This window comes from Oryctolagus cuniculus, chromosome 14 (genome assembly GCF_964237555.1).
Source record: "Oryctolagus cuniculus chromosome 14, mOryCun1.1, whole genome shotgun sequence".
In the NCBI taxonomy this organism is placed as follows: Eukaryota; Metazoa; Chordata; class Mammalia; order Lagomorpha; family Leporidae; genus Oryctolagus; species Oryctolagus cuniculus.
Window position 1 is genome coordinate 17,677,604 of NC_091445.1, and position 13,548 is coordinate 17,691,151.

General features: G+C 43.1%; 1 protein-coding gene across 17 annotated transcripts in view; it reads right to left on the minus strand.

The window, feature by feature from the left end:
- Positions 1 to 13,548, minus strand: part of MCTP1 (multiple C2 and transmembrane domain containing 1) — a 627,604-nt gene that overhangs the window by 401,371 nt on the left and 212,685 nt on the right. For 2 of the 17 annotated variants that reach the window (XR_011381928.1, XM_070056466.1), the window contains exon 2: positions 3,210 to 3,319. The exons of the other annotated variants lie outside the window; for them this stretch is intronic. Coding sequence is in view for 1 of the 2 variants with exons in the window: in XM_070056466.1 (XP_069912567.1) it covers positions 3,210 to 3,260 (51 nt within the window). In the remaining variant the exon portion in view is untranslated. The remainder of the gene's footprint in view (positions 1 to 3,209; positions 3,320 to 13,548) is intronic. 17 annotated transcript variants of the gene reach the window in all.

Below are 13,548 nucleotides of genomic sequence, written 5' to 3' on the forward strand. Positions count from 1 at the left end.
ATTTTCTCTCAGATGTGCTCCACTTTACTCATCGCCCACTGACTGCTCAGAAACCAGGGGGTGTGGGATTGTGGGTATCCGTGCAAGAACTCTGCCATCTTACTGACAGGTCACTGAATGCAAACAGTTATGACCGATATTGGCAATACAAGAATGCTGAAGTCCACATACAATCTTCTGTGCACGCCTTATTTTGCAGACGGCAATACCCATTGCCCTGGTGGAGTCATTTTGCTTGGACAGACTAACAGGAGAGTACTTCAAAGGGTTCATGGAAAATGGAATTCAAAGAGTTTATATTGATGCAAAAAAGTTTCACATCAAATACATATTTGATAGAATACACATATTTCATGCAACTGTGTATTATAAAAACTGCATGGATATCAAGATTTTTTTCCATAAAGATATACTTTTCTGTGAATTTCATTTCCCAGGAACCTTTTGAAATACCCTCATATATAGAAACATGCTACACTAAAAAAACTTTTTCATTTGTTTTATTTATCTAAGAGACAAGGACAGAGTCAAATTTAGAGAGAGAGGGAGCGAGAGAGCGAGCTTCCATCTGCTGATTCACTTGCCAAATGCCTACAAAACAGCTGGGGATGGGTCAAAGAGAAGCTGAGAGTCAGGAACTCCATCCAGGTCTCCCGTGTGGGTGGCAGGGACCCAAGTACTTGAGCCATCTCCTGCTGCCTCCCAGCATGTACATCAGCAGGAAGCTGGAGTCAGTACCCAGAGCAGGTACTCGAACCTAGGCCATCTGGTGTGGGATATGGGCATCCCAACCAGTGTCTTATCAGCTGTGCCAAGCACTTGCCCTTGAGACGTCCACATTTTGATGACCCAGGCTAAGTGACATTCCTACAAGGACAGAATCTGCTATGCTTATCTGTATCTGAAAATAAAAAAAAAATCACACACAGGTCACCAAAGGCAGCCTTCTCAAAGCACACTCTGCGTGCTCCCGGCCTTTGCGGCCTCCTTGCTAGAGGGTACTTAGGACAGAATAACCAATGACCACCCCCTCTCCGGAAGTACTCTTAGCAGCCTGCAAACCACAAACTAGAAACCAAGAAGAGAGGAGAGAAGCTTCTTCCTGTTTCTCATTGTGGAGTTGTCATTTTCACACCCACATCAAAAGTACTTTGCTAGCCGGCGCCACGGCTCACTAGGCTAATCCTCTGTCTTGCGGCGCCGGCACACCGGGTTCTAGTCCCGGTTGGGGCGCCGGATTCTGTCCCGGTTGCTCCTCTTCCAGGCCAGCTCTCTGCTGTGGCCTGGGAGTGCAGTGGAGGATGGCCCAGGTGCTTGGGCCCTGCACCCCATGGGAGACCAGGAGAAGCACCCGGCTCCTGCCATCGGATCAGCGCGGTGTGCCGGCCGCGGCAGCCATTGGAGGGTGAACCAACAGCAAAGGAAGACCTTTCTCTCTGTCTCTCTCTCTCTCTCACTGTCCACTCTGTCAAAAAAAAAAAAAAAAAAAAAAAAAAAAAAAAAGTACTTTGCTACAGGATCAGAGTTGTCTTATACATCTTCCCAAAGCCATGTCCCTGAACAGGCTCCAGGACTGCATCCCAGCCCACCTCTGCTGTTGTGCTGCTCAGAGCCTTGCTCGCCTCCCCTGCTGAGGCAGGGAAGCAGATACTGGAGCAACGTGACCAGCAGGGCACCGACTCTGCTGCCTGAGCGCCACCAGCCCTTTGGTGCCTCTTGATGTCCATACCTACTGCAGTCTCCTCTAATTCTCTCCTCCTGTGTCAAGGGGCCCCCAATTCTACAATGCAGATGGGGGGTACATTTAGGGACCTCCGAAGTGCTGAGCGTCTGCAGTAACTTTAGCTCCTTTACGGTTATTCTCAATCCTTTTACGACTATTCAACCCCAACTCATACAGAACTTACTCTCTGTGATGGCCCCATTCCTCCTAGAAAGCACCGGTCCAGCTGATGCCAACCCAAGCGTTGCTCCTATCTCCTCTGTCTTTGCACATTGCCCTGCACTGCCTGGCCCAGGGAACAACACTGCAGGACCTCACCCATCATCCCTAGGCTTTGGCTTTGTGCAATGCAGGGTCATCACAGGCACACTGGCCGGTGGGAGAGAGGGCTTTGAAGGCAGTCCTGGTATGTGGTTTGCTGATACATCCAGCATTAATTCCATCCCCCTAAGAGGGAGAACACAAATAGGAATCCCAGAGTAAAAGGCAGCAGATAAGCTCACTTTGATCCTCACTAGGGAGCACATGGAGGGGCCTGGCCTGGCAGGGTGGTTAAGGGAGGAGGGATCAGAAGTGACATCTCTCACTAGGAGGACAAAAATGTCCTAGATCGAGGAAGTACCATGAGTCTGGGTACCAGGAGAAGAACAAAATCCCAAGAAAAGGAAGCCGGGAGTCTTAGCTGAGCCAAACGGACTGGATCCCAGGGAGAGAATGGGTGCCCATCTCTGCTCAGAATTCTTGAACAAGGCAGGTCTGGGCAGGAAGTCACACTTGCAGCATGCTCAGCGTGGGGCCTGGCTGAAAGGCTGTGGGCTAGGTGGGTCCTCAGCTGCCCTGGGCATAGATGTCACCCACCAGGTCCACCCGTGACTTTGTCCTCATGACCCTACCTCGCACACGGCCAAGGCCTTGTGGGTAATGGTGGGGTCCAGGCAGTGCTGAGCAACTTCCCAGGGCAGAGGCAGCACACACAGACATGGACATGGTCTGGCTCAATATTCACTGCCTGGGAGCCAGCGTGGAGCTGAAGTTTGGATACCTGCAGCGCCACACACTGCGCTGGGTACTGTGCATACGAGAGTACTCAAAAGGTTCATGGAAAAAATCAAACTAAATATTCACTTTGTTAGTTTTTTTAATGAATATGCAGCCTCCCCCCGTAATATGCATTTTCCATAAGTTTTTGAAAGCCCCCCATACATTTTCCCCTAGTCTTCCTGAACTTTCAAACAACAGGAAAACCAAAATCAGCTCTGTATCTCTTTGGCCTGTTTCAAAGTCATTATCTCAGCATTTATCATCTAAATTAACTGCCCTATCTTTTTCTATATCATCTTCTACCTTATTCAATGCCACTCAGTATAGTTTATGATTTGATATTCTTGAGTGATTAACTTCCTTGTTAGTACATGTTATGTCCATTTTGTCCACCTACTAGGCGTCCCTGTAGTTTGACACATGAGCTCTCCAAACATCTGCTTACCTTCTTGAATGCATGGATAGGGATGCCTTGAAGAACCAGCGCATGGCACATGAGCACAGAGACCCTCGAGGGCTCCACGTGTCACTCTGGAAATGCTACTGCACACACACCTAAAGACCAGAAAGGCAACTGTAGCTACATAAATGAGCTTGTCTCCAATAAAATTTAACTCTGATTAAATTTTAATTAAAGCCCGGCAGTCTTATAATAGAAGCGCATAATATATTTTAATTATCTGCTGAGCTTCCAAGAAAACAGATTAGGTAGAAATATGTGCATGTGAAATTCAATTTATTGGTCCTCATTTCTAGAACTTCCATGCAGGAAAACCACTAGAAAGTGTGACAGATGCATGGGGAAATCAAGTCTGCCTTTAGAGTAACCACGTTTAATTCCTAAACAGGTTTCTTTACTTTCCTTTTTTTTTTTTTTTTTTTTTTGACAGGCAGAATGGACAGTGAGAGAGAAAGACAGAGAGAAAGGTCTTCCTTTTCTGTTGGTTCACCCCTCAATGGCCACTGTTGATAGCGTGCTGTGGCCGGCGCACCACGCTGATCCGAAGCCAGGAGCCAGGTACTTCTCCTGGTCTCCCATGCGGGTGCAGGGCCCAAGCACTTGGGCCATCCTCCACTGCCTTCCCAGGCCACAGCAGAGAGCTGGACAGGAAGAGGAGTGACCGGGACAGAATCCAGCGCCCCAACCGGGACTGGAACCTGGAGTGCCGGTGCCGCAGGCAGAGGACTAACCTATTGAGCTGTGGCGCCGGCCTCTATATAAGTTTCTTAACTATTAGACTCCCCAGAAAATCTAACGGGAGACTGTTCATTACGGTTTCCTTGTTGGGGGTGGGAGGGTCACTGGAGGGTCAGCTGCTTACTGAGGATGATAAGGGTATTTTATTTGTGTTCTGGAGTAAACAATGTGCCCCGTCCTTCCCTCCAGAAGACAGCTTGACAAGCCGGCTCTTCTGTTGCAGTAAAATCAGAATCAGGAAGCATTCTGTCTGTCAGTTCTGCAGTACGTTAAGTCTTCCCCTCTCAACCCTAGATGGATCAACACTGAACAAAACACATTACATAAGGCTGAGGAAACACAAGGATAAACAAGAGCTTGTAAACAAGAGTCCAATACATCACTCTACTTGTCAAATTCATGCTTAGCATAGTATGAGCTTTTTTTCGATTTTTGTCCAAGACTGTCTCACATGAATTGATGGCTCCACGGACTGCAGACCAGCGTCTGCCTGAATTGTGGTAACAAGAAAAGGGCTTTGCCTTGATTCATTGATTTGGAGGGAATACCGACAGTACAAGGGGGCCTGCGGGATACTCTGCATCCAGAATTACTGGTGCTAGTGCCAAGGAATGTATTTTTATTCTCAATATAGGAGGAAGAACTGGAAACCCAGAGAAGTCAAATAATGTTTGCAAAGTTGCACAGTCTGTGACAGGCTCTGCACTTGAACCCATGTCTTCCAGCTCCAAGTCTGGACTCCGCTCATCAGCTGTTTTCCCCAGATGTGTGCAGAGGTGTTCTCCAGTCTGGGCCTCCAGGCCCCTCTGCTCATTGTCAAGTGCTCACCCTACCACGGTCACAGGAACTCACAGGGTCTCCTGTCACCTGCGCAGCTGCCCTGTCTGACTGACCCTCCTGCTTTCCAGGAGTTCATACTCATTCTCTCTCAGCCTCAGGCAGATGAAGGACCAACCACCACAGTGCATTGGCCAAAACTATTCTTTGGCTGGCAGATCCCAGCTTCTTTATCTATTAGTTTCTCTTGTTCCAGTCTCAGAGCACAATGTCTCTCTGCTGCTAGAGACAGGTGGGGAGTCTTTGGCTCAGGGCTGAGGGCACCCACTCACTGCTGCTTTGTGCGGCTACCTTCACCCAACACTGCCCTCCCTCCATGTCATCCACACTAAGCATGGAGTGGTAATGGACAGCCCAGGCTAGACTCAGGGTGCGCTGCTTTCTGTGAGTTCTTCTACAAAGATCTCATGTGCACCTGTGTCTTTCCCAATGGCTACTCCATACTCAGAGGCGTTCCCCAAGTGATGGAGGAAGACGGGGCTATGAGGGAGGAGCATACCCAGTGCGGTCATGGGTGCCGTAGGTGCAAAGGCAAGAGTGACGAGTGAGCAGGCATTCAGGCCCACCTGTCTGTGTGTCCTGCCAGCTGTCTGCATCAACACCTCCTTGAAATCCTTCCTTGTTGCCCCAGATTCTTCCAGCTGGGAGTGCACATTAGAATCGCCTGAGTACTTTTCTTGAAATTTATGTTCTTGAGCTACACCCATGACCTCATGAATCAGAATTTCCCAAGCATAGGCCTGGGGACACCTGGTCCGAACAAGATTCCCTGGTGACTGTGTTGCTGCTCCAGGCAGTAAAAAATCCAGCTCGCATGATGAAGGCCAAGCTCCTTAGCGCCACCCCCTGGCCAGTCAGAGTGCTGTACACAGCCAAGTGCTACTGTCTAGGTATGGCTGCCAGCTTCCAAAAGACTCAATAAGAGAGGCAGCAGGTAGCACCTTCCAGTGTTTTAATTATTATTATTATTATTTTTTTTTACAAAAGTACAGTTATAACTTGGCCGGCGCCGCGGCTCAACAGGCTAATCCTCCACCTGCAGCACCAGCACACCGGGTTCTAGTCCCGGTCGGGGAGCCGGATTCTGTCCCTGTTGCCCCTCTTCCAGGCCAGCTCTCTGCTGTGGCCAGGGAGTGCATTGGAGGATAGCCCAAGTGCTTGGGCTCTGCACCCGCATGGGAGACCAGGAGAAGCACCTGGTTCCTGCCTCTGGATCTGCGCGGTGTGCCGGCCGCGGCAGCCATTGGAGGGTGAACCAACGGCAAAGGAAGACCTTTCTCTCTGTCTCTCTCTCACTGTCCACTCTGCCTGGCAAAAAAAAAAAATTTTTTTTTTACAAAAGTACAGTTATAACTTACAAAACATGGTTTAGTAAGCAGTGCCATCTGTGTGGCTCAATGACTTGGACAGGTGCACGTTGCCCACTAATACAATAGTTTGCATATTCAGTAAGTTTCAGGTTACACTGATTTTTAGGATAAGGAAATATGGAGGGTATGAAAAAGCATAACCAGTCTCTGATGCACATGAACAGTTCTATGTAGACCTACATGTGGGATTACAGGTGCATCTGTGATGCCAGTGGAGTAAAATAAAGGAAAACCTTCAGGTCTGAGAAAAAGGTTCTATACAGCATTCAAGGTTAAAATTCATCTTTCCCCAAAAATGTCAAAAATGATATTTTTTAGTGGCCAAAAGGAATTTAGGCCAAGCTTGAAATGACTTACACTGTTCATAATTAACATCTCAATAGAAAGCAAAAGTCTAACACATGATGTGAATATCAACCAAATAATGATGTCCTCACTGACTGGTGTGGTAAAGAGGTGCAGGAGCCCCAAGCTCGGCTGGGCTGTGTTGAGAGCCGGCTGCGTAAATCTTGAAAGAGCCATTTAACTTTTTTCTTCCGAATAGAGAGAGCGGAGCTAGCTGACCTCTAGGCAAGTTTTAGTTTCAAAATTTGAGAAAAAGATTTATAAAATATTCATGTAAAGAAGAGAGATCGCAAAAATTTTACAGCTGGTACAACAGTTGGAACTACTGACTTATTGAACTGAACATTTCAGATAAAACTCATTTGGTCTTCCATTAACTTTCTTTTTAAGCTCTGCTTATAACACTTTCAAGTAATAAAACATAATAACATTTCATGAAAACTTGCAAAAATAACACACGCAATGAGGAAGAGATCAAGATATAAGGAGAAAAGTATATGAATGCTGTAAATAAAGTTTTCAGCCCTTGGCTGATTTTCTAAACAAGTGATATGAATGGCTGATTTAAAATAACATTCAAATGGGAACTGCCATTTCTAAAGTATCTGCCATGTGGGATCCAGGGAGAAGTCCATTTCTTCAAGTAGACTTGATTCTATTGTCTGAAACTTGGATGTCTGTGACCCGGTTTAATTATGTCTAAGTATCTTCACAGGAAGAATTTCTCTGTTTTCTTCCCCTGGAAAACTGAAGCAAGAACTTCACATTTTCTCTCTTAAAAGTGACTACTGTCAGTATCAATGACCTCCTCAGGGTAAACTAAGTACTTTTAGAATTACAACGCATCATTCAAAAAACTTTGAAGTATTAATATCCTGAGCAATTCATCAATGATTTAAAACAGTGGATAAGGCACTGTTATGACTGGTCTGTTAATTCTTTGCAGCTATTTACATGTCCAAAGGACAGGTTTGCCACAATTCATTCATTCATTCGTTCAATCATTTCAAGCATGAATATGTCTCAAATTCCAAGGCATGGGCTGAGCAAAAATTTTCCAGGTCTACAAATCTAGAAATATTTTTTTCAGAATTGATTTCAAGATTCACAGCAATCACTGAAATGAAAAAGCAAAAAAAAAAAAAAAAAAAGGGGACTCTTACCCTAAAATAATTCATGGACTTTGGGAACCCGTGAGAAGGGTTTTGTGCCACTTGTGGTCTTTTCTTCTTTCTTCTTTTTGTTTTTAATGATGATGGCTTTGAGTCAAGGCCAAACGTGTAATTTTCCTAATAGAGTTGTTTCCATTGTCTACAACTTGGACATATTTTGGCCCTATTTAGTGGTGCTATGTCAAGTATCCTTACAAGGAAAATCTCTGTGCCCTGCTCTCCTTAGAAAACCTGAAACAATAACCATCTTAATACCCCTCCAAAATCTGAAAAATTTCCTAACTCCAGCCCTTAGTCACCATGCTCATTTTGGAAACTAGCATTCACAGCTGACTGATGATGCCAAATAAGTTTTGATTCCCAGATTTAGTTTGAATCTCTAACAAAATTTTGTGAGAAAAAAAGGGCTTCCATTCCAAGACTGCAAGAAATATACAATTTTGTAAACAAGCATTGAACAATGATTTAAACAAATGCCTTTTTTCTTTGATATTTGGCATCAATTATTTTTTCCTTTTTTTTGGTTATGTTTTCCCAATAACAGAATAGTCAAACTTTGACAAGTTACCATTAATTGAAGTATTCAAATTTACTTTGTCCTTCTAATCTTACTATCTAGTTTTTGAATCAAGGAAGGGAAGCAATTAGAATTCATAACTTTTTAAAACTCTAATAAGTGGTTGGAAAGACTTATGGCAAGAATTGACTCATACCTATGTCCATTCCATGTTGAAAGCTACCAGACAATAAAATATGAGATGAACTGAGAAAAGTCTTTCTCATCTCACATCACTCCCCTGAGCCCATATGCTCAGTGGCTGTCTATTTTCAATCCAGTGTCAGATACAGAAGCCATGACTCAGAACAGATCTGGGAAAGCCCCAGTTTATCCTCACCAGCCACCCACCTACCTACCTTCCCATCTATCCATCCATCCATCCATCCATCCATGCCTGCCTTTCTCCATGCATCTATCCACCCATCTGTCTTAAGCCAATTTGGGAGGGAGCATTGCTGAAGGTCTGGTATGTATCAGGCACTGTATTACCTAATGGTTCATAGCACTGTGAAGCAAGATCTTGTTCACAAGAATCTGAAGAAACATGAACATCTGAAAACTTACCAAAAAATTCCAAGCATAATTAATGGAATCTCTGGGGACAGCAGACAAAAAATTGGACCTAGTTGCATAATGGACCTGAATTTTTCTATTTTACCATTGTTCAATGTGCTCCTTTGCCTAAATAATGACTTTCATCAGGAAATGTTTCCAGAGTACACAGAGAAAAGTAGACACAACATAAGTCTCCTCTGAAACCACAAAACTTCCCACAACCTTTTCGGGGACTACACTGATGACTGTGTACCTTGAAAAGTCTGTCTAACCCTCTACCTTGGGAAAGAGAAACAGAAATTTTTACATTACCAAAAATTAGAATCATCCAGGAGAACTCTTCACTTCCTCATTCCAGATACATGTTACACTAATACTCGTCCCATCTGCCTTCAGTATACTTCTAAGATTTTCATTTTTTTAAATGTTTAGTTTTTTAAAAGATTCAATATAGTGTCTTCAATATATTTCCAACTTACAAAGGCCTGAGTCTAACCAAGAACAAGAATGTTGGAGACATCCAAATGATTAATTATGATAACATTAAACAAATCTGTAGCTCTTCCTGGAGTTGTTTGCACTCATCAAGATCAAGGAATTCTAACCAGAGGCAGAAGATAATGTAGGTAAGCATTTCGGCCATGAAGCCTGACAGCCTAGGTTCAATTCTCGTCATTTTTGTGACTATGGCTATTTGAGTGATGTCAAGCATAAGGCATTTGCTTTATTGATACTTCAGTTTCTCCTTCTACAAAAGTGGAATATCAATAGTAATAGAGCTCAGTTCTCATAATATTGATGAAAAGAAACGGACAGTTCACAAAAAGTCATTATACAGCCTGAGTCACATACTAGACATGATTACGATGTTCATCTCAGAAACACAGTGAGGGATTTGGAACTTGATTCTTTATATCTGGGTTTGCTGTAAATTGCCATGAAGAGATATTACTAATCCCATCCCACTGGTGAAATGACTCAAGCAAAGGGAGACCAAGTGACTAATTGGAGTATTTCTCCTAAATTAAGATGTAATTAAAACCTAACAGATCATTTCCAAAGCTTTCTTCCTTGGACTTATCTCAAGGACTTACTCATTATAAACCTCGGAACAATGACACAGCTCATGGGCTCTTCCATGGAGCCCACAGCGCTTCTTCACCCGTGCTGATCTCTGCAGGGTCACCGCTCCACACTTACCCCACACCTACGGACACACACACTGCTCTATGCAAGTGCTGCAGCAAGTTTTGAGATAGTAAAATGAACTCGAAAGAAGGCAAGGGCTGCACTGTTATATCCAGCACAGCATGGCACAGAAGTAGGAATTCCTCCACGGTACTCCTACAGTCCAGAGCTCTGTCCAGTAGGCCACATCCTATTCCCTCTCATTTGTAATTAGCAGAATGTTTTTTAATATCCATACCTGTTTATTCCACCTGTTTTCCCCTATCTCCTTGGGGGTAGTATAGCACATTCATATAGTTCTTGACATTTAATTAAGTAGGAATTGTATTATAAAGCATGACTAGGATTTATCATAAGATAGAATAATGATAAATTCCATTTATCTCTTGAAGCCCTAAGTTGAAGAACAGGATATGCATACAGCACACACTTTTTCATTATGAGCATTATGAGCAGTATGTTTTATTAAAAGAAAGAGTGATCATGTTTTGAATTCTTATGACTAAGGAGTAACCTTTATTAATACCACCAATACAAGGGAACTTTTAATTAGTCTGTCTTCTAATGTTAGTGGGAAGAGGTTTTCAAGTATAATTTTCACTTTAAATCTACTGGGTTCATTGGTATGGTAGGACATATTCATTTCTATAATTGTGAACACCCCCCCTCCCCCTTTTCATTATCCTCATTATATAATTCTGTAGTATAAAAGAGCCAGATCCATTCTAACAGAGCAGTTGGAAGTTCACTAGTTGTTCAAATTTTCCTAATATCTTTCTACAAGCTTTTGGAGAATGTCTTTCTGCCAACCACTCTCAATAAATGTAATAAAGCAATCTGCCACAGCACCTACAACTTTCAGAGCTATAAAATCCACCCCAATCCATTAAGCATGTTTACTTTCTGGCTCAGTTCCCCAGAGCAAGGACTTGGAGCTCGGCAACTGGAGCAGTCACTAAGACATTGCAAAAGTCAGATGTTAAATTTTGGTAATCATTCCACACAACCATGCTCTACCAAATGAGCCCAAACAGAGAAGGCTTTGGAGCACAGAGCCTGCAGAGGAGGCCCTGCAGAACATTTCCTAAGGTATAGAACTTCCTAGAAGGATGTTCATCCACATTTAGAAAATATTAATTATTACCGAAAGAAACATCTAGATGGTAAGCACACTAGAGAAACAACTAGTCTTCGGATCAATTTCTAGCTGACTCAGCAAAAAGACCCAGGTCTGGATCATTTACTCACACACCTGCTGAGTGAAATGAGGTACCTTTCCTAACCCTTCTTTGGGAAATGGCTTGAGACAGCATCTAAATAAACACAGAGTTGTGCACATCTTACTATGTGGTAATCACGTGAGGGTTCTCGGGAGCTTACAAAGCATCCTCACATCAATTGCGTCATTTGCTCTTCAGAACTCATTTTAGGAGTTAGCTGGGGGCAATCACTAGTCCTCATTTTCCCCAACGAGATGACCAGATGACCGCTTTGGGTACCAGCAGGATTCACTCAAGACAATAGCAACTAAAGCACCCTCTAGGAAGAGTTAGTTTTCGGGAATCAGGATGAGCACTCCCTGCACAATTTCTTCCTCTGCTCTGGTTCGTCTTCACAATCGCCTCAGGGCCTTACTTACAAGAGAAACATCTCGGAAGAAAAGAAAAATGTCATGCCACGTGTTTCTGATGATGCAGCACCCAACAGAGACATCACAGGCTGATTTTAGCTCATGGAGAGCATGTAGTGGTCACTCAGTAAACATCTGAGTCAGATTGTGTTTCTTCAAACCATAAACAATTGAAATTTCAAAGAGCACTGGGGTTTAGGTACAATTTGGGGCTTTATGTTCAGAATTTATCTTTACAAAACATTTGTATATAAATTCAGAACGAATAAGAAGAGTTCAGAGAGAGAAGAAAAATGAGACCATGCTCCTACAAAGAAATATACAGACATTCCTGATGTATACAGTATTTCTGATGTCTCTCATATCCTTGACTTTAGGAAGATACAAAACAAGTATGTCTAGCACTTTACAGTCAATGCCTCACAGCAAGAGATGTGATTTTGTTTCATTTTTGCAACAATCCTGTCAGTTAACTAAGGTCTGAAAAATCGGTCCCAATTAATTCTGTTGTTGCTTATCCTACAAGTCAAGGAATTCTTGCTAACTGAAATCTACAAGTTGTCTAAAAGATCAGGTCAGCCATCAAAGTGAGCCTCTTTCTAACACCTTGCCTCATAAAACCACTGAGAGAGAGAGAAATGGACAAACTGCCCAAGCTGGCTCACTCCTCTACTCTGTCTTCCTTCCCAGTGCCACCTGCCCAGGACCCACGCCCCTTCTGGAAGTGCAAAGACCCAGGAAAATGACAGAAGGAGAGAGCAACAGAGAGGCCAGAGGAGAAACAAGATCCCCAATAACCAAATCGGACGATATCCCCAGGTGTTTGTACAATGTCACAGATAAAGCCCACATTTGAAACACGGCAAGGTATAAAACCTGATTGGTGACACTTTCTCATCCTGACTTGACATTCCCACCAACAGTACGCATGCATGGTCAATAGAATCCATAATAAAGACCGAAACAACGCAAGTACAATAATTCATGCACTGTCTTCATGTAGGTGGATTCTCTTCTATTCTTTGTATCAGAATTTAATAACTGAAATACAGCATAAGGAAAAACCCTCAAGCAGGATACCTGCCTAACCAGAACAGCTCTCTCCTGCCCAGGGAAGAAAGGACAGTGTGACACATAATCTAGCGCTGGATGTCCTACTGATCTCATCTCTTATCATAATCTTTTGGGATATGTGCATTTTCACTCTTCAAGGTCCCAAGGGCTCTAATAGTGCTAAGTCATTTTTTCAGACTCCCTCTTCTAATCTGCAGTACCACCTTCAGACAAGTTTGCAAGTTGAAATCATTTTAATTTCCTCGCCGAAGAAGAGGAAACCTACTTTCCTTCCACCAGCTCATTAACCTTCTGACTTTGGAAAAAACACTCATGATTGAATATCTATCTAATGAAAAGTGATTTCCATGTCTGTGTTAGAAACTTTCAGTTTTGTAGTGAGTATAATACTGAACAGAAATGAAACAACTCCTAAGCGTAACAGAAACCAACTAGGAAGAGACAAAGCATGCACAATACTAATTGTTATTAGACATATTTAAAAAACCTAATTCATTAATATCTTACAGATTCACTGATCTCAAGATCAAATCAGCCCTTTCTACCCCAAAGGAATTCAAAGGCCTTAAATATGAGTGTCTCTGATATATGACACTGCACACCACCTTCAACTCTGATTCAATTTGACTTCTTTCATCAATAAAAAGCCGAGACAATACACCCATCTTTCATTCCAACCTTCTGGCAGCAAGCCTAAAGAATTTTTTCCCCCAAATTCACATTTCAATTAGATTGAAATAAGCTATACCAAATCAACTCTGACCAAAATGAATAGCAGTGTTTCCTGCATTACTGATAGATAAGTCACAAAATACTTATTTTTGTAGGTTTTTCAGGTTTTGCTTATATGCCAAGG